Source organism: Monodelphis domestica, chromosome 6 (assembly GCF_027887165.1).
Source record: "Monodelphis domestica isolate mMonDom1 chromosome 6, mMonDom1.pri, whole genome shotgun sequence".
NCBI classification, from domain to species: Eukaryota; Metazoa; Chordata; class Mammalia; order Didelphimorphia; family Didelphidae; genus Monodelphis; species Monodelphis domestica.
In genome coordinates this window covers 253,004,028-253,028,854 of record NC_077232.1, presented here as the reverse complement: position 1 = coordinate 253,028,854, position 24,827 = coordinate 253,004,028, and the positions used below count along the sequence as shown (strand labels likewise).

General features: G+C 39.1%; 1 protein-coding gene across 3 annotated transcripts in view; it reads right to left on the bottom strand.

The window, feature by feature from the left end:
* The window catches only part of PAPSS1 (3'-phosphoadenosine 5'-phosphosulfate synthase 1), a 281,936-nt gene that overhangs the window by 98,381 nt on the left and 158,728 nt on the right, over positions 1–24,827 (bottom strand). The window contains exon 1 of one of the 3 annotated variants that reach the window (XM_001366425.5): positions 15,760–16,206. The exons of the other annotated variants lie outside the window; for them this stretch is intronic. Coding sequence (XP_001366462.3) covers positions 15,760–15,819 — 60 coding nt within the window. The 5' untranslated portion in view covers positions 15,820–16,206. Of the gene's footprint in view, positions 1–15,759; positions 16,207–24,827 lie in introns of those variants that run through there. 3 annotated transcript variants of the gene reach the window in all.

Below are 24,827 nucleotides of genomic sequence, written 5' to 3'. Positions count from 1 at the left end.
AATAGAGAAGACATCCCCTTAGGCTATCATAGTTGGCCCATTTCTCAGGAACCCCATTTTTCAAAGATAGCCTCTCAACAGGAGGTATCTCTCTCCCTTTACCTCACCAGAATCCATATTCACTCTATCCCTTCAACTCCTCCATTCCCTGTTACAAAACCTTCCTTATCCCCTGTACTTCAATTCTCTACAATCCCTTTAACTATTACAATAGTCCTTACAGTGTGCAATTCTTGACAGCCATGATTGTCTATTATTGCCTTTTATGGACCCCCCAGGGCTTATCTCACTGCCTGGCACATGTTAGTACTTAATAAATGTTTATTTGGTTTTTTTACTGAACAAGAAGCTACAAATATAAATTATTATAATCCATTATTATATGAACAAAAATGTTATAAGCCAGGAAGGGAGAAGTCAATACTTCCACTGAATTATCTAGTGGGTGAAAAAGACCAAGAAGCTCGTGTTCAAATCCTGCCTTAAACTAACTAGGCTGATGACTGGTCAGAACACAGTTTCTCTCATTCTTGTCTTCATCTTAAAATGAGGACATTGGACTCTAAGGTCTCTTCCAGTTCTAAATCTACCAACAGGATGAAGCCATAAAGGGCTACATAGGAAATAGCTTTTGAAATGTTAGAAATGAAGAAGAAAGAAAAGGGAATACATTCCAGGAAGTGAGAACAGAAGGAGCAAAAATCACAGTGACAAAGAGAACATACTTGAAGGGCAGTGAGGTGCTTTCTTTTCATGTTATTGCTTTTTGCTTCTCTTGCAGATTGTCCTTCACTTTGTGCCTTTATTACTTAGGAACAAATTCCCTATTAGATAACAATTATTGGAAAACTAGTAGAAATTAGGCTTAGATCAACACCTTACACTATAATGCAGAAGACATTCCAAATAAACACATGTCCTTAATATGATCATTAAAAAAATTAGATGAGAAAGCAACCTCTCACTGCTATAGGTAGTAGTAAATGGTTTTGTTTTTTTTAAACCTTTACTTTCGGTCTTAGGATTGATACTAAGTATTGATTCCAAAGCACAAGAGAGGTAAGGGCTAGGTATTTGGAGTTAAGTAGCTTGCTTAGGATCATACAGCTAAGAAGTGTCTGAGGCCAGATTTGAGCCTAAGACCTCCCATCTCTAGGCCTGGCTCTCCATCCACTGAGCCACCCAGCTGCCCCTCAGATGATGCATTCTTAACCAAATAAGGGACAAAAACAATTGCAAAAGGCAAAATGGATAACTATGATTACATGAAAATGAAAATCTTCTGTACAATGAACCTAGAATAAGAAAGTAATAAAAGTGGAAAAAAATTTTGTGTCAAATTTCTGAGGTGTGTTTAGTATCCAAGCTATAAAAACGATTAAAAGATAGCCATCTTCAATAGATCCCAAGTGTGTATCTGTCTGTGTGTGTGTGTATCAACAGATGCAGAAAAAACTTTTAACAAAAAAAAAACAAAACACTCATTCCTATTAAAAACCAAAAAAAAGCACAGGAATAAAGGCTTTTCTAAAAATAATCAGCAGTATCTCTCTAAAACTAAGAGCAAGTATTATATGAAATGAGAATAAGCTAGAAGTTGTTTTGATGAGATCAGGGGTAAAGTAAATATGTCCATTAATTATTACCATTATTATTCAACATCATACTAGAAATACTAGCTATGTTAATAAGAAAAAATAATTGATGGGCTACCCACATATAGGCAATGAGAAAACAAAACTATCACATTTTGTAAGTGATATAAAAGTTTATGGTTTGCAGATATTATAATTTATAAAGTAAATAGAAAGTAAATTTAAAAAATAATCAAAACAATAAATTTCAGCAAAGTTGCAGAATGTAAAATAAACACACAAATTATAAAAATATTTTATAAAACTAGAAAATAACAAAATTCATCTTGGGAAACAAAAAGTTAAAAATATTAATAGGCACATAACTATGTGCCAGGCATCATGCTAATAAGCACTTTACAGTTATCTAATTTGATCCTCACAATATCCCTAGGAGATGGGCGCTATCATTTTATCAATTTTACAGATTAGGAAACTTGGGCAAACAGAAGTTAAGAGTCTTGCCCAGGGTCACACAGCGACTTAGGTACCTAGGACCAATATTTCAACACCAGTATTTCTGACTCCCTCACCACATTATCCACTATGTTATCTAGGGAATCATTAGAGGAAAAATGGGAAGAAAATGAGACTAGCAGTACCAGATTTCAAACCATACTACAAAGCTATAATTGTCAAAAACAATTTGGTACTGGGTAAGAAATAGTGAGATTGATCCTTGGAACAGAGCAGGTACAAAAACAAAAGAGTACAGTAACCTAGTGTTTCTTCACCCAAAGAGAGCCCAGCTACTGGAGCAAGAACTCAAAATTTAAAAATAATTGTTGAGAAAACTATAAATTAGTCTGGCAAAAACTAGACATAGAACAATATCTAACATTATATGCCAAGATAAGCTCATAATGGGTTTGTAATTTAGACATAAAGGGTAAAATTATAAGCAAATTGATGGTGCTTGAAAGAAATTACTTGTCAAATCTATAGAGAGGTGATGAAATCCTAACCAAATGAGAAAGAATTGATCATTTTGATTATATAAAATTTGACTGGTCTTGCATAAACAAAAAAAAAATAAGCTAAAATTAGAAGGAATAAAAATTAGGAAACTGGAGGAAAAAAATCTTTGTAGTAAGTTTGTACCGAGTATCTATTAGGATTATATCCTCCTCCATAGCAAGGTTATTCTTACCACTCTGATATCTGATCATGTTTGTAGCCACATTATGATGGCCCCACTCTGGAAGCCCAGACCTGTTCAAGGCATGTAAATCTCTGTACATCTAAATGACAACACATTTTAAAGCTAGAAATTCTAGCTCACATATTGAATGCTGAATTTTTCTATAAATCTTCTAGTGGCAAAAGCTGTAGGTCTTTCTGAGCATCACTTTTTTGATATAAAACTGCTCCCAGGCCTTCCTCTAATCTACAAGGCATATGAGGATATGTTTGGGTCAGCATAGGCCTAATAGGTGCATTTGTGAGGCATTTGACCAAATCTTTAAAAGTTTTTTCACATTCTTCCTCCCAATGGTTTCCAAAAGGCATCTGATGGTTTAAACTATTTTGATTTTTGTCATTATGTTTTGTGTTCTCTGCAATCAAAGGTTTAGCAATAGCAACATAATTATTCAGATATTTATGAAAGTAGTCACCAAACAAAGCAAAGGCATTAATTCACACAGATTCTCTGGCCATGACTAGATGAGAGGTGTTTCTTATTTTCTGGATCACTCCTTTACTGAGATACTATGTGATCCACATACTTATTAACAAAGGCTCAACAAAAGTGGCATTTATCAATTGCCAATTTTAGACTAGTTTCCTTTTTCTTTAAAGCCTGACACCATTTCATTTGTCTCTCCTCATGTTGTTCTAATTTTTTTTCCAATTACACAAAAGTGACACTATCATAGTAGGACATTAGCATTACTTCTTGGGAAGTATCATTCAGGACATGACAGACCAGGGCCAAGCAGATCAGGTAAGAAGTTATTTAAGTAGTTTAGAAGAAAAGAGAAGTCCTACACGAAGCTGTTTTATAGATTATGGATCATCTATAGCCATGCCATAGTTATACACTTGCCCAAACTAGCATATTAAAACCCTTGTTTGCACTCTTCTTACCTAATGCTCATTAAAAGGTAAAAGTAAAAAAAAAAGGGGGGGGGAGGAACCAGTCTAACCATCCCATAGAGTCATCTGGAATTATATCCCTAGTTATTAAACTCTTTGGCCCAGTGATATTACTTCTAGCCATATGTCCCCAAAGATATCAAAGAAGAGGGAAAAAGACCCATGAACAAAAAATACCTAGAACAGCACTTTTGTCATAGTAAAGAAATGGAAATAAAGTGGGTGGCCATCAACTTGGGAATGAATGAATATATGGCTGTAATACAATATTACTGTACTATAAGAAATGGCAAATTGGAGATGGCTTTGAAAAAACAGACTTATATGAACCGAAGCACACCAGAATAAGCAGAACCTGCCATTTGTACATGGACTACAACACTGTAAAAGTTTAAAAACTTGAGAATTTTGATAAATGCAATAAATGATCAAACACAATTCTAGAAGACTGATGATATACTTCTGGACAGAAGTCAAGAGGTAAAAGCCTGTAGGTACAAAATGAAACAAACATTTTCAGACACAACTATTATATGACACAAATTTGATTGATTATACTTGTTTATTAAGAAAGAGGGTTTTATGGGGAGTGGATTGTTGGGAAGATAGTGACAACAGTTCAAGAAAAGAAGAAAAAAATATCAATGAAAGATTTTAAGAAATCATGATATCCAGAAAGGGATAGCCAAGAAAAGAAGTATCTATATTACTATGTTAAAGTAAATGTATACTTAAAAACAAAAACAATATGTATTATATGTAGTATATTCATTGTTTCATATACAAATTTCTTTGGCAGCCCTTTGATTTTGGAAACGTTTATATTTAGGGCTGTCAAATTTGTAATATTATAATTAATTTAATTAATGTAATAAGGTTAGATATTCTTATAAGAAAATATAATCATCAGAGCCAAGTAAATTTTCAGCCCACTGTTTTATATTTCAAAATGTGAAATTGAAATAGAAGGCCAAAAATGTTAATTTGCCTTTTTTTAATGAACAGAAACTTGCTGTCACTCCCTCCCAATCCCTACTCCATTAAAAAAAAAATTCTTGGAACAAATATTTATAATCAAAGCAAACAAATTTCCTTATTGACCATATTCAAAAAGATGTTTCATTCTACACCTTGAATTCTTCATCTTTCTGTCTAGAGTAGAAATTTGGTAGATAATATGCTTCACCATCAGTCCTCTGGAATAGCAAATGATGAAGTTGTTTGCCTTTAGAGTATTGTTGTTATTTTATAAAGTGAACTCCGGCCCCTTTCATTCTCATCAGTTTGTGAAGTCTCCAAAATGGATCATTATTACAATATCGATGTTATAGTATACATTCTTCTTCTGTTCACTTTATACTGAATCAGTTCAAAGAAGTTTCTTTGCCTCTTGAAATCATCTATCTCAATACAATAGTACCCCATTATATTCATTTGCCATTCATTGTCCAGTCATTCCTGAAATTACTCTTCTCTCACTCTTTTCTACAATGTCTTCTTCCATGAACTACAAGTTCTATGAGGATTGCGACTATCTTTTGGCTTTCTTTGTTTTCCCCAGGGCTTAGCACAGTGCCAGGTATGGAGTAAGTGATTAATAAATGTTTACTGACTCCGAGCATTTTTCTAAAACCCCTCCAACATTTATCAATTTCTTTTTTTGCAATTGTCCTCAATCTGATGGGTGTCAGGTATAACTTTAGAATTGCTTTAATTTCCATTTCTCTTATTAGTGATTTGGATTTTTTTATATGGCTGTAGGCACAGATTTGGCACTGGCCAAAAAATTAGATCTTGTTACTTAATGTTTGATAAACACAAAGACCTTAGCTTCTAGGATAAGAATTCACTATATTAAAAAAAAGGGGGGGGAACCTCCAGAAAAACTAGAAAGCAGTATGGGAAAAATTTAGATCTCACACCAAGATAAGTTCCAAAGATATATGTGACCTGGATATAAAAATTACATCATAAATTGTAAAAAGAGAAAAAAATTATTCAAATCTATGAAGAAAAATTCATGCCCAAGCAAAGGCTAGAGAGGATAATAGAAAATAAAATGGATAATTTTTCTTAGATAAAGCTTAAAAGGTTTTATGCAAACAAATCCAATAAAGCAAAGAATAAAAGGCAAACAATTGGAAGGAATCTTGACATTAAGTTTCTCTTATAAAGGTCTCATTTTCCAAGTTAAATAAGGAAATGATACATTTTATAAGAATAAGAGCCATTCCTCAGCTAATAAATGGTCTAACATATCAGTTCTCCAAATTTTTCGTCTCATGACCACTTCATACTCTTAAAAATTTAGGACTCCAAAGAGCTTTGATTTATGTAGGGTTTATTTATTCGTGTTTACCATATTAGAAATTAAAATGGTAATTTTAAATTTATTTAGAATAATCCTATTCCATATGAACATAAATGACATTTTATTAAAATTACTCAAAAAACTTAATGAATAGCATTGCTTTACATATTTTTTTAAATTTTTAATCTTTTCATTTAAAAAATCTTTTAATGACTAGCCTAATAGAAAATAGCTGGATGGATTTTCATATTTACTTCTACATTCAATATGTGGCAAACATGTTTTGGTTCAAGTGAGGTAGGGTTTAAGTTGGGACTTGAAGAAAAGTCAGAAGTCAGAACAGAGGAGGGAGAACATTGTAAGCAGGGGGAATCAGCCAAATAAAATGTGCAGTGCCAAAAGATGGAGTGTCTTGTTCATGGAACATCCAGGAAGTCAGTGTCACTAGATGGAAGAGTCTGTGTTGGGGAGAAAAGCATCAGAAGGCCGGGAAGGTAGGAGGGGGCTAGGTTTTAAAAGGCTTTCAAAGCCAAACAGAGCATTTTGTATTTGCCCTTGGAGGCAACAGGAAGCCATTGGAGTTTATTGAGTAGCAAGGTGACATAATTAGATCTTCCCATACTTGAGTAGCTGATTAGGGAATGAATTTGGGTAGAGAGAGACTAGACAGACCCACCCACCAGAAGACCACTTAAATAATCAAGGGGTGAGATAATGAATGCTAGAGTGGTGCCAGAGTCTAGAAGGGGACATATTCACAGAGGATTAAAAAGGTGAAATCAACAGGTCTTGATAACAGCTAGAAATGGGAGTGGGGAGACAGTGAGAAATAGTGAAGAATCAAGAATGATTCTTCGGTTTCAAGATTGTAGAATTGAAAGGATTATGATAGTCTCAACAATAACAAGGAAGTTGTAAGGGGAGTTGGGGGAGAGACATAAGTTCAATTCTGGACATATTCAGACATCAAATTTGAGATGTTAGGCATCATTTGAGATTAGAGGTCAGCAGAAAGGTTAGGGCAGAATAAGTAGATTTTAAAATTAGCAGCATAAAGGTAATAATTAAACCCATGTGAGCTGATGAGATCGTTAAGTGAAATAGTATGGAGGGAGAGAGGGACCCAGGACTGAGCCCTATGGGGGCTCACAGATAGTGAACTGGATGAGGAGTCAGCAAAGGAGCTTGAGAAGTCTGATAAGTAGGAGAAGAGCCTGGAAGAGAACCAGGAGAGGGTGATCAACAATGGCAAAGGCCACAGAGGTCAAGAAAAGTGAAGACTGAGAAAAAATTTGGCAATTTAAAAGATCATTGATAACTTCTGAGGAAGCCCTTTCAATAGAATAATGAGGCCATAATGAAGAAAGCAAGAGGAGAGAAAGTGGAGGCACCTGTGGTGGCCTTTTCAAGGAGTGTAGCCATAAAAAGCAGAAGAGATATAGGATGAAAAGTAGTGAGGGTAAAATGATCAAGGGAGGATCTTTTTCAGGATGAGAAAGACATGGGCTTGTTTGAAAGCAACAGGGAAGGAGCTAGTAGACAAGGAGAAATTGAAAAAAAGGTGACAGAGGGGGCAATCTTTTGAAAATGAGATGGAATGGATCACTTGTGCAGATAGAGGGGTCAGCCTTGGTAAGGAGTTAAGACCCCCTTTGTGTGAGACAGGGATGAAAGAGATGGTACTAGATGTCATCTGAGTTATTAGGTCAGGCAGAAAAAAGAAGAGGGAGCTCACAGCTCATACAGACAGTTCTTTATTTGCAAGTGGTCACTCCTCAGACCTCTAAATAAAGCAATTTTTACATAATTTGAATTTGCCCACAGGCATAAATGAGGAAGGGAGGGGAACAAGAAGGTGCTGCATGCTGGTGGAGGATGGGGACCTGCACACAATTCAAGGACACATGGGGTCCAGGCACAGAGGCAGAGGATGAACATGTGGGGGCTAGGGCCAACTACCTGGAGACTTAGACAGAACTAAGAGGAAGAACACTCAGGGGGCAGATATGTGGGGCCAGACATCAATACTGATAGGAGATGACAGGTAACATGCAGGGGCCCAGTTGGGCGTAATGGGACAAAGGTCTCCTTTTTCTGGGGACTGGAGGTGCCAAGCCCCCAGTGAAGTGGCTCGAGAGGTGACAGTCACTCTCTATTGGATATCCTGCTTTCCTTTATTAAGGCTGGTCTTTTCTTCAGGAATGCTTGGAAATCTATTTATTAAATGGTCATACTTTTTTCTGCAAAAATAGTCAATTTTTCTGGGTAGTTGATTCTTGGTTGTAGATCCAATTCCCTTCCTTTCCAGAATATATTCCATGCCTTCCAGTCCTTCAGTGTGGATGCAGCTGGGCCTGTCTAATCCTGACTGTGGCTCCCTAATATACAAATTGTTTCTTTTTAGCAACCTGTAGTATCTTTTTCTTGGTCTGGAATGTCTTGAGATTAGCTCTAATAGTCATGGGCATTGTCATTTGGGGATTTAATGCAGGAGGTGATCTGTGGATTTTTTTCAATCTCTATTTTATCCTCTTGTTCAAAAGTATCAGGACAGTTTTCTTGGATAATTTACTGTAGAATGATGTCAGGACTTTTTCTTTAGTCATGATTTTCAGGTAGTCCAATAATTCTTAAATTGTCTCTCCTGGATCTATTTTCCAAGTCAATTGTTTTATCAATGAGATATTTCGTATTTTCTACAATTTTTTCATTATTTTGATTTTGTTTTATAGATTATTGCTGCCTTATGAAGTCATTCACTTCTAACTGTTCAATTCTAATTTTTAACAACTGAATTTCATCCTTGACTTCTTGATCCTCCTTTTCCTTTTGATCTATTTTTCTTTGTAAGTCATTGATTTTATCTTTTACTTTCTTTGCCTTGTTTTCAAGCTGGTCAATTCTGGCATTTAAGACACTATTTTCTTGTTTTTACTCATGTTTTTTTCCTTCTTTCCCCCTACTTATGGGTTACGTTCTTGCTCTTCTGTTTGCTGGATCTATGACTTTAAACTTTTTTGCCTTAAAGGGGCTTCTTCTCAGTTCTATTGGTAAAATGGATTAGGTCAATTGAGCTGACCTGTTGTATTAATAGACCCCTAAGGCCAAATCATCCCCAGCTGCTAACAGAGGCTAAAGGTAATTACCCTCAGTCCTCCCCCTGCCAGTCATCTGGTCAGAGCCCTTAGGTTCCTGCGGTGGTACCAAAGGTTGAATCGAGTAAGAGAGACCTATGGCTCTGTCTTATTGTTAAGTTTGGCTGTTTATTTTAAAGCACTTATTTTTGCTTTTCGTATGAAAGGAAAGTCACAGAGGATTCAGCTTCTGCTGCTTCTAAACCTCCATAATGACTCCACCCTGCTGCTTTCCTTTGAAAGAATGGGTTTTTTTTAGGGGGTGGGGGAGTGGGAGGATAAGAAATGCCAAACCAAGGGGCAAGAGTGAAAAGAGAGAGCAAAGTGCCATACAATAAAGTTAACATGGGTATTTTTTCAGAATGGATATTTTTTCAGAATGTGGATTTCTTTCAGAATTCTTTATGTAAAGTCAAATTTGTGTAATACAAATTTACTCTGTAGTATCATTTTTTTTCTGTAAAATATGAAGCAAAGTTCGCAGCTAATAAGAGGAAGGAGGTGCTATGGAAGGTCTGAGAAGAGTTAAAAAGTCTGAGTCACTGTGGAGAATGGGATAGTAAGGGATTTTATATTATATGTACATATATGTATAGAAAAATTATTGCTTGTCAGCGAGAAGCACCCAACTGAAAGTATGTGATGTCAACCTACAGTGGGCACAATCCAAATATTTGCATTTTCTCCACCCTGTTCAGCAGCACACAAATAGAAGTGAATGGCTGGAGTGACAATGGGCAACAAAGAGTAATCAAACTTCCCTGCTTTAATCAGGAAGCTGAGGGTAATTAATAAAGAAGGCATTTAGTAAATGTTGATTAAACTGAACTTAATAGATCCATAACTGAACTTAGCTTCCTTTGCCCCAAAAACACCTGTTCCCCCAAACTTCTCTGCTTTAGTCCTTGATACCACTATTTTCCTAGCCATTTGGGTCCCAAACCACAAAATCCTCTTTTAACCATTCTTTCTCTGCTTCAGACACTACATGCTCTTAGCCACCACCTTCTAGCTTCTCTTTCAACATGGCCCTCAGATTCCTTTTCATTTTTCCTTTCCTCCACTCACCCTTGAGGAGCACCTTAATGTAAGCCATAGTCCTCTAACTAGCCTTTCTGATGTCTGTATCACCTTTCATTCAGACAGATCCTATGATCTATATCCATGTTGTCGAGCCTATGGCACATATTCCCAAGCATGCCAGAGAGGGCTTCTCTTTCACCTTCTGCCTGAAGACATTTCTCTCAACCACCCCTCTGCCCAACAATCCAGTGGGAGAAATTCCTCCCTCCCCTGTCTAGGGTAACAGGCAGGCTGACATGCAGCATGAGGGTTGTAGTTTGGGTACTCGGTCTCTAAAAGGTTCACCATCACTGCTATAGACCAATCATACAGAAGTTTTGAGGAACACCTTGTTCAGGAATCTCTAATAGCTCCACATTTCTACCAGACCCTAAAGCCCTTAGCACCCCAGCTAGGTAAGCCAGTTACATTGAAGCATCAGAAGTCTCCTCACTGTTCAGTGAAATACTAACAATATACTGAATGTTTCCATATAGAAAGCACAGAAGATTATCAAATAATAATGAAGGTCCTCCCTGCTCTCAAAAGGGGCATAATCTGATAGATGTGAGAGGAAGGTCACCCAACACACTTAAGAATGGCTCTAAAGGGGCAGCTAGGTCGCTCAGTAAACTGAGAGCCAGGTCCTGAGTTCAAATCTATCCTTAGACACTTCCCAGCTGTGTGACCCTGGGCAAGTCACTTAACCCCTATTGCCTAGCCCTTATAACTCTTCTGCCTTGGAACCAATGCACAGTATTAATTCCAAGATGGAAGATGGAAGGTAAGGGTTTTAAAAAAAATGGCTCTAGGAGAACATGATCCATTCCAAGGAAAGGTCCAGGCACAATAGCATTAGAAATGTGAGTAGTAAGAGATCTGCTTTCAGAGGGAAAGCAAGCTTTTTAGCTAGGGGTTAAAGGAAGGATTGTAAATGACAGAAGTATGGAAGATATCTGTTCTAGGTAAGGGTCATGGTCCTTCCTAAAAGATATCTGTTCTAGGTAAGGGTCATGGTCCTTCCTAAAATTCTTTGATCATGCTTTTCCCCTCCCCTTCTGCATCCAAATCTTTACTATAACTATCAAAGTCAAGACCAAAGACGCTTCCAAAGGCTGAGCCTCCACATTTCCTCTTTGCTAAAGTGCTCATTAAAGAACAGGAGGAAAAGGAAAAGAAAAGTAATTTACTGAACACCTACTACTGAGCTAAGTGTTTCACAAACATCACCTAATCCTCACAAGGCTGGGAGGCAGGTGCTATCATAATCCCCATTTTACAGTTGAAAAAACTGAGGCAGGCAGAGTGTAAGCAACTTGCCCAGGGCTGCACAACTAAGAAGTGTCTAAACGTTATTTGAAACTCAGGTCTTCTTGACTCCAGGTCCAGCACTGGGTCATCTATAGCCTTTAGTTACAGTTTGTACTCAGGATAAGATCAGAGATTTAGAGCAAAAGGCATCAGACCATACTCTTCAAGTCCTTTTTCTTACAGGTGTAGAAAGTAAAGTTCAAAGAGATTAAGAGACTTGCCCAGAAGGCACAGTGTCTGAAGCCAGATTCAAATTCAGACATGCCTGAAGCCAAGTCTATACTCTGTTCACTTTTCCACTAAGCCAGCTTAACTAGCTAATATCCTTCCTCAGAATCTAGGATGGTATTACACACATCAACAGGATCGCAATAAATATCTATCAAATAAAGAGCAGAATCCTGGGTAACTAATCTTCTAAGATAATCAGAAAAATTAATTGAGTCGTTAGTTTAAACCTTATTTCCTATTAAACCTTTTATAAGGGGCAATGAAAATCAACAGTGTCCTAACAGTCTTTCAAAGCAACAGCTAAAACAGAATTGTCTTCTGCTCTGAAGCATTTCCTGATTCTTTCCATTGACAGTGCCCTCCCTCCTTCCCAAACTACCTTGTATTTGGTTGCTTTGTAAATATTTGTATTTATTCCCTTTATATTTCTGCTGCATATATTTGTACATGTCTTCAGAATGTAAGTTCCTTGATTCATTCTTTATACTTTGTATCCCCAGGACCTAGCAGAGAACTTGGTACTTGTGGCTTGATAAGTGCTGGTGACTGATACCCTAATAACTTCATCTGTCTAAGCTTCCTTCCCCCTTTGAATCGGGCTTTTGACCCTTCCAATTTCACCCTGCTCCCCCCCCCCTTCCTTTTAGCTTCCCTTTCAGGAGCTGTTCTCCCTCCTTACAGCGGAAGCTCCCATGATGAAATATAAGTATATATTATTAAAAGTATATTTTAAAAAAGAAACTTAAGTGCATATTTTAAGAAATGATGAATTGGATGTTTTCTGAAAAACCTGGGAAGACTTGCATGAACTGATGCAAAGTGAGTGAGTAGAAGCAGGAGAACAACATACAGTTACTGCAGTATTGTAATGCTGATCAACTGTGAAAGATTTGGTTACCCTGTTCAATATGATGATCCAAGACAATTTCAAAAGACCCAGATGAAAAATGCTATCCATTTCCAGAGAAAAGATTTGTGAAAGTCCAAATGCAGATAGAAACATTTTCTTTACTTTTTCTCATTTTTTGTATGGCTTTTCTTTTGCAACGTGGCTAATATGGATGTGTTTTGCATGGCTTTGCACATATAATCTATATTAAACTGCTTGCCTTCTCCAAAAGGGCAGAGAGGAGTCATTCTGGTTACCTAGCATAGCTTTCCAGCTCTCCCTTCCCTTCACTAGTCTCTCTCCCTTTTCCGCAAATGAAAAGATGTCTTTCACCTTTCTTCTCTGCTCACAGCATATGGCAATCAGGGAAAAGAGCAAAAGAAAACACCTGGCTAATCAATGGATCCCTGGGCAACCAAGAAATGCTGATCATAAAATAAATTAAACAAAACATGTATTGCTGGGGGCAGCTGAGTGGCTCAGTGGATTGAGAGCCAGGCCTAGAGATAGGACTCTAGTTCAATCACGGCCTCAGACACTTCCCAGCTGCGTGACCCTGGACAAGTCACTTAACCCCCATTGCCTAGCCCTTGCCACTTTTCTGCCATTGATTCCAAGACAGAAGGTAGGAGTTTAAAAAAAAAAAACATACACTGCTGAGAAAGAGAGAAGAAGAAAGGGGGAGTGGGAGAAAGGGGGGGTAGAGAGGAGGAAGAGGGGGAAGAGGGAGAGAGAGAGAGAGAGGGAGAGGGGGAGGGAGGGAAGGAGGAGGGGAGAGAGTTTATCCACCCAGGATAACTAAGAATTCCACAGGCTCCTCAGTACTTGGCAAGCAGTTAATAGGTCCTTGTTGACTTGACCCAGATCCATCAACTTGTTCCATGACCCAAACCAGAGGCCCATCACGGCACTTATAAACTTAAGTCTTAGAGCAGGGGAAGAAGGAACAGCCCTCACAGAAGTGGCTTCACCATGAAAACTTAAATTCCTCTTTGGAAGAGTGGAAGAGAATTTGGAACTCAATTTTTTTCATCTTAAAAAAATTAAACATGTAATTGAGAAATAGTTAATAAAATAAAACTTTATTGGGGTAGAGAGAATATAAGCTCCTTCATGACAGAGATTCATCTTTCTTTTTTTCTAGTCTTTATCCCCACCGCTTAGCACCATACTTGTAACACAGTAAACACTTAATGTTTGCCAAGTGCTTGCCTTACAGCTCCAGATCTATGATCCTAGGAACTAAGTACATGTGTTTTTTGTAGTTTGAAAAGCACTTTCAAATGCATCATCTCATTCAATTGTCACAATAATATGTGATGGAGGTGGAACCAAGCAGTTCAAACCTGAGGAAACTGAGGTCCAGGGAAGTTAAACTAGTAAAGGTATTTAAGAATACTTCAAAGGACCAAGACAAAAAAATATATAGTTTGAAAAGTTTTATTTCAGAATAAAAATATAGTAAAAATTGTACATTACTTGACATATCTGGTCTTTCTAGTGCTAAATGACTTGCCCAAGATGACACGTCTCCTGTACAGTAAGTGGTAATCATCACTAGGTTAAAGGGGAAGACTTGAAGCTAATAAGACCCAAGTCAGAATCAAATTGAGCCTTGGACACTTACCAGCTATGTGACCCTGATCAAATCATTTAACTTCTGTCTGCCTCAGTTTACTCATAGATAAAATGGGTAAATGGCATCTACATCTCAGGGTTATGAGCATCAAATGAGAAGTTAAGCATTTTGCAAACCTTAAAGCTCTTATATAAATGTTAACATTACCAGAACCAAAGTCACTAGTGATAATTATTGTTAAATCTGTATCTCCTTGTGCACTGATGTTTGCAATAATGAATTTGAATTTGCAGGATTGGGTGCTTGAACCTGATTCCTTAATCTTACAGGTGATAGGCATTTGGATCATATGTTTGAGTCAACAAGTATAAAGCTGTCTCCTTCAAGAGACTGCTTAACCAGCCCTGCTTTGGCTGGAGTTTCAGATGATTTGTCTACTCTTTCCACAAGTAGAAAAGATGGTTTTCACCTTTCTTCTCTGCTCACACCCTATGGGGATCAGTGAAATAAGCAGAAAAAATAGGGTCCCTAAATTAAATTAAACAAAACACATTACTTGATTCAGGTGTGTGTGTTTTAATCTACTCAGGGTAACCAGGTGCTCAACTAACTCCCCAGTGCTTGGCATATAGTAAGAGAGTAATAAATGCTTATTGACAACCTGGATCCATCAACTTGTCCCACGACCCAAACCAGAGGTCCTTATAAAACTTCAGTCTTAAAGAAAGTAAGGGTGCCCTCAAGACAGAAGTGGCTTTACTGACACTTAACTGACAAGGGAGCTGAAAACGGGTGAAACCACACATATTCCCGCACACCTTTCAAGAACCCCAGCCTCCAAAGGCAGCCGGAGAGGGTTTGCACGGTGACCTCAGTTAAGCACCCAGTCACAAAAGCTGCTCAGTTCGGGTCTGCCGGGGGCCCATGAATGGCTACATTGTTGAAAGTTTTTACCCTTCAACCACCGACTGAGAGGGCAGTAAGGAGACCAAGCCCAGCACCCTGAGGGTGCAACACGCTTGGGTCAAGCGGACTTGGGGGAAGGCCAGGAAAGGTGCCCACCTGGCACCCGTGCAGGAATGATATCCAAAGGCTCCTTGCCCCCCGTGGGAGCAGAGGGGACGGGTGGGAAGGATGGGGGAGGGGTGCACCATTTGTAAAGGCTGCTTTTCAGTAGACACCCTAAATAGTCTAAGCTATGGGTGCTGGCAAGTCCTCTTTGCAGAGGCTCATGCCCCTGAGATCTGGGGAACAAGCAAAGGCTCGTTCTCCAGCGGCACCTGGGTGGGGGAAGGAGGCGACGTCTCCACGCAGATCCCTGGGGAGGGGGACACGTTACCCCATGGGTCCCCAGCACCGCGCTCCAGACCACTACTGCCACATCAGCACAGCCCACCACCCCACCCCCAGCACCGGCACCCCAGGACCCCAGGCCGCCCTTCCGCCCGCATTCCCGGCTAGCGGGGCGTGAGAGGTTCCCGCCTCCTTGTCCCCAGTACCGGGTCGCTCACCCAGTTCTGCACTTGGTTGCTCAGCTTGACTTTCTTGCACAAGCTCCCAGGGAGCTCCATGGCCGCTCGAACTCAGACTGGAGGATGTCACCCGCGGGGGGGTGTGGAAAGTAAGGGAGGTGGGGGCGGGACGGGGGCGGGGCCTAGAGGGGCGGGCCACGGGAAAGAGGGGAAGGATGAGAGGACGAGAGCGCGCCTGCGTGAAAATCAAACTGAGGAGGAAGGCAGCTCGCGTCGGCGCGAGCCTACTGAAAGGATGGGGCCCGGAGGGGCGGGGTGTGATGAGGTGGAGCGTCCAGTCCTCCCGTGCGCGCCTGCGCCTAGGAAACCAAAGGGAGCTGAGGTGTGGGCGGGAAGGGAAGACATCACGCTTTGGCGCGACCCAGCTGAGTAGGCTGGGGGTCAGAAGGGAGGGCAGAGATCCTGCGAGACTCGTCGCCTAGCTGAGTATCATGACGTAGGAGCGCGTCCCTCCACTCGTTCGCTTCTTTTCCTTGGAGCTGGGAGAACGCAGGGGTTGTTGCGCATGCGCATTGGGGTAGTGTGGCAGAAATCCTTGCAAGGTTGGGGGGTTACAACTGTCGGACATTAGGCGGATGAAGGGTATCCTTTATCGTAGCCCAATTTGGGTGTGGTCTTGCCCTTTTTTTTAATAAAGTTAATCTTGGCCCTCCAACCCCTATCTAATGTACACATTTAAAAGAGGTTTTGAAAGTGTTATGGATAAACATTTAAGTGTCTAGTGTGTGCCAGGCTTCAAAGATACAAAGAAAGAGAAAAGACAAGACAGCCCCTGCCCTCAAGGAGCTGAATGGCCAATGCAGGGGAAACAACATGCAGACAAGTATATACCAACCAACTACAGGCAGATGTCTATGGAGATAACTCAGAGGTGCTAGAATTAAAGGAAATGCTGCCTTCCCAGGAAATGCTTCCTCCAGAAGATAGTGTTTTAGGTGGGATTTTATGGAAATCAGGAAAAGGTGGGAGGTGGAAATAAGGATTCTGAAAAGGGGAGTCATTTTTCCACTCCAAGGAGCTTTAGGGAGATAGAGAAGTCAGTGAACTCGGGAGAGGATTTGCCTAGGAGTTTCAAAGCTGCCATGGTGTGCAGCATTCTAGCACTCAGGGCCAGAGAGGACAAAGATGGGATGCCACAAAAAGACAACAGAGGATCCTTGATCAAGCACTGACTACAGGAGCAGGTGCTATCTGACTATTCTAACACCTGGTGCAGGGTCACAGATCCAGGGCAAGGAGGGGCTATTGTGTCAACTAGGAAAACCGCAGAACTATTAAATAGTCAAAGTCACTCTTTAATCATGGGAAAAGGGGTAAGCACTACTAAAAAAGACAACAGAGCTGCTTCCCAAGACTGCACAGAGTCAAGATGCCCTGATCACTAGCCCCCGGGAGTGCCACCAACTCAGGATGGACTACGGGGAACAAAAGAACTTGGGGAACCTATATACCCTTTGGGAAATCCAGGGGCAGGGAAAGATGATTGACATTACTATGGCTATAAGGAAAATGGGAGTGTTCAAACTACACTGACAAGATACAATCAAGCTAGGGAAAAGAATCATAGCTAGAAGCTAGGGTGCAAGAGAAAGGGGCTACATACAATAGTTACTAAAGGATGGTTCATGCCCAGGTCTGACTTCCTGAGAAAGGTTCTAATACAATAGAAGCCAGTACATAAAACAAAGAATGTCCTTAGCATATGCTTATCTCACCCAGGGTCATCATTTCCCTTCAGGGTAGATTTCTCCTGGGAACAGGGAACAAGGACAAGTTTTTGGGGTCTCCAATCTACAAGCTAAATCTAAAATTGGGGTTCATCAGATCACACTAGGCCACAAGTTTGGGATTCCTAAATTCCATGTTGACATAAGGATTGACATTAGTTGTAACTGAGCACACAAGTTCCAACAAGATATATGGCTCCAAGCCTAGCAGCAGAGAGAAGCTTCCTGGACCAATAGGGACTAAAAGACAGTTCAGTCTCTTTGAATCTACAAATCCTCTGAGTAGGCCAGAACAGGCTGAATCACACAGTAATCTGCTGAAACTCCTAACCAGAAACAAGGAACAAGCTGAAAAAAACAAAACTCTGTCAAACTAGGAGAACTTAGGCGAGGAGATCAGAAAAGACCTCTTCCTAGATTACTTTGGGAACACGGAAAGTTTGCAGGCCCCCAGCCAGAGCTATAAAGCAACAGAAGGAGAATGCTCAGAATTCAGCATAAAGTCTGAACAAAAGTCTTGAGCAAACAAAATAAGAACCAACCATAAAGGGCTATTATGGTGACTGGGAAGCTCAAGACACAAACTGAGAAGAGAATGACTCAAAAACATCTACAAGTAAATCCTCAAAGAAAATATATAGTTTGAAATTAAGTATGGTAAAAATCATAAAGAAATAAAGAATAAGATAAGAAAAGATTAAAATAAGAAAAATTTGAAAAAAGCATCAACATTTGGTAAAAGAAGTGCAAAACTTGTATTGAAGAAAATAACTCCTTGAAAATTAGAATTAGCAAAATTGGAGTTAATGACTATCAGATATCAAATAGGAGGCAGAGTCAAGATGGCAGCATAGAGGCAGTGAAAGTTCAGACCTCTGAAAATCCTTCCTTACGAATTACAAACTAAATGCTCCTGGGGGACTGCAAATCAAACCTAACAGCAAGACAGAGCCAAGGAACCCTCCTGCTGGACTCAATTCAAAAGGTACACCCCCGAAAAGCTAGAATTCGAGAACACTCAGTTTAAGGGGAAAGAAAAAGGAAGGTCTCAGGACCCCTCCTCCGACTCCCCACACACACACACACACACACACTAAGAGCTTTAAGCCTCCAGTGGCAGTGGGAACCTCTGGACATACAAAGGCACTAATCTGAAGGGAGTACCTTGCGGGGAGGGCTATGCCAGGCTCAGAGCATCGAACACAGGCACTGGAGAAGGAGCTGGGGAGGGAGCACAGAGTGGGCAGCCTGGGCACAGCGGCAGAGACCCTCCATATTGCTCCAGCCTTCCAGGAGGTTTTGGCCTCAAGACATATCCAGCCAAACCCAGCTGAAATTAATCCCATAAAAAGTCTTCAGAGGTCAGGGAAGCTCAACCTCCAACACCCTGCCCCCACAGACTGCACTGAGAGATCTCCTGACAAACCTCCAAAAGGGGAGAATGACAGAAAACCCCATAACCAAAAAAAAAAATGAGAGAAGCAAGAGCACAGACAACTCCTAAAAGTAAAGAAAGGGTTAATATGAGCAAACAGAAAAAGAAAAAAGAAATTATAATGGACAGCTTCTATACAGGCAATGAACAAAGAGAAAATGGAACAGAGGAGGGAAACCCAGCAATAAAAACAGAAACCCCAGCAAATTCGATAGAGGCTTTGGAATAACTCAAAATACAATTCAAAACACAATTAAGAGAGGCTGAAGAAAATTGGGATAAGAACTTAAAATCTAAGATAAATCATCTGGAAACAGAAAATAGCATCTTGAAAACCAAATCAACCAGCTTGAAAAAGAGGCAAAGGAGATGAAAGATGAGGTAAAGAGGATGAAAGATGATATCCAAAGAAAATCAGACCAGAAGGAGAAGGATGACCAAAAAGCCAGGGATGAAATCCAGTCTTTAAGAACCAGAATACAACAACTAGAATCAAGTGACTTCACAAGGCAGCAGGACACTATAAAACAAAACCAAAAGACTGGGAAAAATTGAGGAAAATATGAAGCATCTCATTCACAAAAAAGAAAATTTAGAAAATTATTCCAGGAGAGACAACTTTAGAATCATTGGTCTACCAGAAGACCATGACAAAAGAAAAAGCCTAGACATCATACTACAGAAAATTATCCAAGAAAACTGCCCCAATATTCTAGAACAAGAGGAAAAAGTGGAGATTGAAAGAATCCACAGATCACCTCCTGCACTTAATCCCCAACTGATAACACCCAGGAATGTTTCATACCCAAATTCAAGAATTATCCGACCAAGGAAAAAAATGTTACAAGCTGCCAAGAAGAAGTCATTCAGATACCATGGAAAAATAGTGAGGATAACACAGGATCTGGCTGCATCTACACTGAAGGACCAAAAGGCATGAAATATGATATTGTGGAAAGCAAGGGAACTAGGTCTGCAACCAAGAATCAAATACCCAGCAAAACTGACTATATTCTTACAGAGGAAAGTATGGTCATTCAACACAATAGAAGAATTCCAAGCATTCATAAAGAAAAGACCAGACCAGAACAGAAAATTTGATGCCCAAGCACAGAACGCAAGAGAATCATCAAAAGGTAATTAAAAAAAGAGGTGGAAAAGGAAAACAAACAAACAAAAAAAAACCAATTTTTTAAGAAACCCAATGAGTTAAAATGATATGTATCCCTATAAGAAAAGAGGTCATTAGTGACTCTTTTTTTTTTTTATAGGACAGCTATTTATTTCCTCTACCACAAAAGATATGTTGAAAACACAAAAGACATATAAGTATACATTTACAGGTTTCACACATGATACAGTAGCTCATGACTCTTATGATCCTCTGCTGGGAGGTTAAAACAAGAAACACATAGCAGGACAGTCACTCCTGTTCATGTTTCTCTTTTCTTTTCTTTTTTTTTGTTTTTTTTTTTAATATATTTTATTTGATCATTTCCAAGCATTATTCGTTAAAGACATAGATCATTTTCTTTTCCTCCCCCCCACCCCCCATAGCCGACGCGTAAGTCCACTGGGCATTAGATGTTTTCTTGATTTGAACCCATTGCTTTGTTGATAGTATTTGCATTAGAGTGTTCATTTAAAGTCTATCCTCTGTCATGTCCCCTCAACCTCTGTATTCAGACAGTTGCTTTTTCTCGGTGTTTCCACTCCCATAGTTTATCCTTTGCTTATGAATGGTGTTTTTTTTCTCCTGGATCCCTGAAAGTTGTTCAGGGACATTACACCGCCCCTAATGGAGAAGTCCATTACGTTCGATTATACCACAGTGTATTAGTCTCTGTGTACAATGTTCTCCTGGTTCTGCTCCTCTCGCTCTGCATCACTTCCTGGAGGTTGTTCCAGTCTCCATGGAACTTCTCCACTTTATTATTCCTTTGAGCACAATAGTATTCCATCACCAACATATACCACAGTTTGTTCAGCCATTCCCCAATTGATGGGCATCCCCTCGTTTTCCAGTTTTGGGCCACCACAAAGAGCGCAGCTATGAATATTTTTGTACAAGTCTTTGTGTCCATTATCTCTTTGGGGTACAGACCCAGCAGTGCTATGGCTGGGTCAAAGGGTAGATATTCTTTTGTCGCCCTTTGGGCATAGTTCCAAATTGCCCTCCAGAATGGTTGGATCAGTTCACAACTCCACCAGCAATGAATTAATGTCCCTACTTTGCCACATCCCCTCCAGCATTCATTACTTTCCTTTGCTGTTATGTTAGCCAATCTGCTAGGTGTGAGGTGATACCTCAGAGTTGTTTTGATTTGCATCTCTCTGATTATAAGAGATGTAGAACACTTCTTCATGTGCTTGTTAATAGTTTTGATTTCTTTATCTGAGAACTGCCTATCCATGTCCCTTGCCCATTTATCAATTGGAGAATGGCTTGATTTTTTGTACAATTGATTTAGCTCATTATAAATATGAGTAATTAAACCTTTGTCAGAGGTTTCTATGAAGATTTTTTCCCAATTTGTTGTTTCCCTTCTGATTTTAGTTATATTGGTTTTGTTTGTACAAAAGCTTTTTAGTTTGATGTAGTCAAAATTATTTATTTTACATTTTGTGATTCTTTCTATATCTTGCTTGGTTTTAAAGCCTTTCCCCTCCCAAAGGTCTGACATGTATACTATTCTGTGTTTACCCAATTTACTTATGGTTTCCTTCTTTATGTTTAAGTCACTCACCCATTTTGAATTTATCTTGGTGTAGGGTGTGAGGTGTTGATCTATTCCTAGTCTCTCCCACACTGTCTTCCAATTTTCCCAGCAGTTTTTATCGAATAGTGGATTTTTGTCCCAAAAGCTGGGATCTTTGGGTTTATCGTATACTGTCTTGCTGAGGTCGTTTTCCCCCAGTCTATTCCACTGATCTTCCTTTCTGTTTCTTAGCCAGTACCAAATTGTTTTGATGACTGCTGCTTTGTAATATAGTTTGAGGTCTGGGACTGCAAGGCCCCCATCATATGTGTTTTTTTTCATTATTTCCCTGGATATCCTTGATCTTTTGTTCTTCCAAATGAACTTTGTTATGGTTTTTTCTAAATCAGTGAAGAAGTATTTTGGTAGTTCAATGGGTATGGCACTAAATAGATAAATAAGTTTGGGTAGGATGGTCATTTTTATTATATTGGCTCGTCCTATCCATGAGCAGTTAATGTTTTTCCAATTGTTCAAGTCTAGTTTTAGTTGTGTGGCGAGTGTTTTGTAGTTGTGTTCATATAGTTCCTGTGTTTGTCTTGGGAGATAGATTCCTAGGTATTTTATTTTGTCTAAGGTGATTTTGAATGGGATTTCTCTTTCTAGTTCTTGCTGCTGAGCTGTGTTGGAGATATATAGAAAAGCTGATGATTTATGTGGGTTTATTTTGTATCCTGCAACTTTGCTAAAGTTGTTGATTATTTCAATTAGCTTTTTGGTTGAATCTCTAGGATTCTTTAAGTAGACCATCATGTCATCCGCAAAGAGTGATAACTTGGTCTCCTCCTTGCCTATTCTGATACCTTCAATTTCTTTATCTTCTCTAATTGCTACTGCTAGTGTTTCTAGTACAATGTCAAATAGTAGAGGTGATAATGGGCATCCTTGTTTCACTCCTGATCTTATTGGGAATGCATCTAGTTTATCCCCATTGCAGATGATATTAGCTGTTGGTTTTAGATATATACTGTTTATTATTTTTAGGAATGACCCTTCTATTCCTATGCTTTCTAGTGTTTTTAATAGGAATGGGTGTTGTATTTTATCAAAGGCTTTTTCTGCATCTATTGAGATAATCATGTGGTTCTTGCTAGTTTGCTTGTTGATGTGGTCAATTATGTGGATGGTTTTCCTAATGTTGAACCAGCCCTGCATCCCTGGTATGAATCCTACTTGATCATGGTGAATGATCTTTCTGATCACTTGCTGGAGTCTTTTTGCTAGTATCCTATTTAAAATTTTTGCATCTATATTCATTAGGGAGATTGGTCTATAGTTTTCTTTCTCTGTTTTTGACCTGCCTGGTTTTGGAATCAGTACCATGTTTGTGTCGTAAAAGGAGTTTGGTAGAACTCCCTCTTTGCTTATTATGTCAAATAGTTTGTATAGTATTGGGGTCAACTGTTCTCTGAATGTTTGATAGAATTCACAGGTGAATCCATCAGGCCCTGGGGATTTTTTCTTAGGAAGTTCTTTGATGGCTTGATGGATTTCAATTTCTGATATGGGATTATTTAAGAATTCTATTTCCTCTTCTGTTAGTCTAGGCAGTTTGTATTTTTGTATATATTCATCCATTTCTCCTAAATTGGTGTATTTATTGCCATATAATTGGGCAAAGTAATTTCTAATGATTGCCTTAATTTCCTCCTCATTGGAGGTGCTGTCCCCCTTTTCATCTTTAATGCTGTGAATTTGCTTTTCTTCCTTCCTTTTTTTAATTAGATTGACCAGTACTTTGTCTATTTTGTTTGTTTTTTCAAAGTACCAGCTTCTTGTCTTATTTATTAAATCAATAGTTCTATCACTTTCGATTTTATTAATTTCTCCCTTAATTTTTAGGATTTCTAATTTGGTTTTCTGCTGGGGGTTTTTAATTTGATCGCTTTCGAGTTTTTTCAATTGCATTTCCAATTGATTGATCTCTGCTCTCCCTTGTTTGTTAATATGAGCTTTCAGGGATATGAATTTGCCTCTGATTACCGCTTTGGCTGCATCCCAAAAGGTTTGAAAGGATGTTTCGCCATTGTCATTTTCCTTGATGAAATTATTAATTGTTTCTATGATTTCTTCTTTAGCTAAACGGTTTTGGAGTATCATATTGTTTAATTTCCAATTGGTTTTAGATTTGGTTTTCCATGTACCATTACTAATCATTATTTGTATTGCCCTGTGATCTGAGAAGGCTGCATTCATTATTTCTGCTTTTTTGCATTTGTGTGCTATGTTTCTGTGACCTAATGTATGGTCAATTTTTGTGAATGTGCCATGTGGTGCTGAGAAGAAGGTGTATTCCTTTTTATCCCTATTTATTTTTCTCCATATGTCTATTAATTCTAATTTTTCTAAGATTTCATTCACTTCTTTTACCTCTTTCTTATTTATTTTTTGATTTGATTTATCTAAATTTGATAATGGTTGGTTTAAGTCTCCCACTAGTATGGTTTTATTGTCTATTTCTTCCTTCAATTCTCCTAGTTTCTCCATTAGAAATTTGGGTGCTATATTATTTGGTGCATACATGTTGATTAATGATATTTCCTCATTGTCTAGAGTCCCTTTTAACAAAATATAATTACCTTCCCTATCCCTTTTGATCAGGTCTATTTTTGCATTGGCTTTATCAGATATCATGATTACCACTCCTGCCTTCTTTCTATCAGTTGAGGCCCAGAAGGTCTTACTCCATCCTTTAATTCTGACCTTGTGGGTGTCAACCCGTCTCATGTGTGTTTCTTGAAGACAACATATGGTAGGGTTTTGGATTCTAATCCATTCTGCTATTCGTCTACGTTTTATGGGTGAGTTCATCCCATTCACGTTCAAAGTTATGATTGTCATTTGTGGACTCCCTGGCATTTTGATTGCCTTCCCTAATTCTAACCTTTTCTTCTTCGGCTCTACCTTTTAGTCCAGTGATTTACTTTGAATCAGTCCCCCTTGTCCCCTCCCTTGATGTTTCCCTTTTTAGTCCCTCCCTTTTGTTCCCTCCCCCTCCCCCCTCTCTTTCCCTCCCTTTTTGTTCTCCCTCTCCCCCTCCCCCCCTTGGTTTTCCCTTCTCCTTACCCTTGTTGGGTAAGATAGAATTCAAGATCCCAATGGATCTGGATGTTTTTCCCTCTCAGA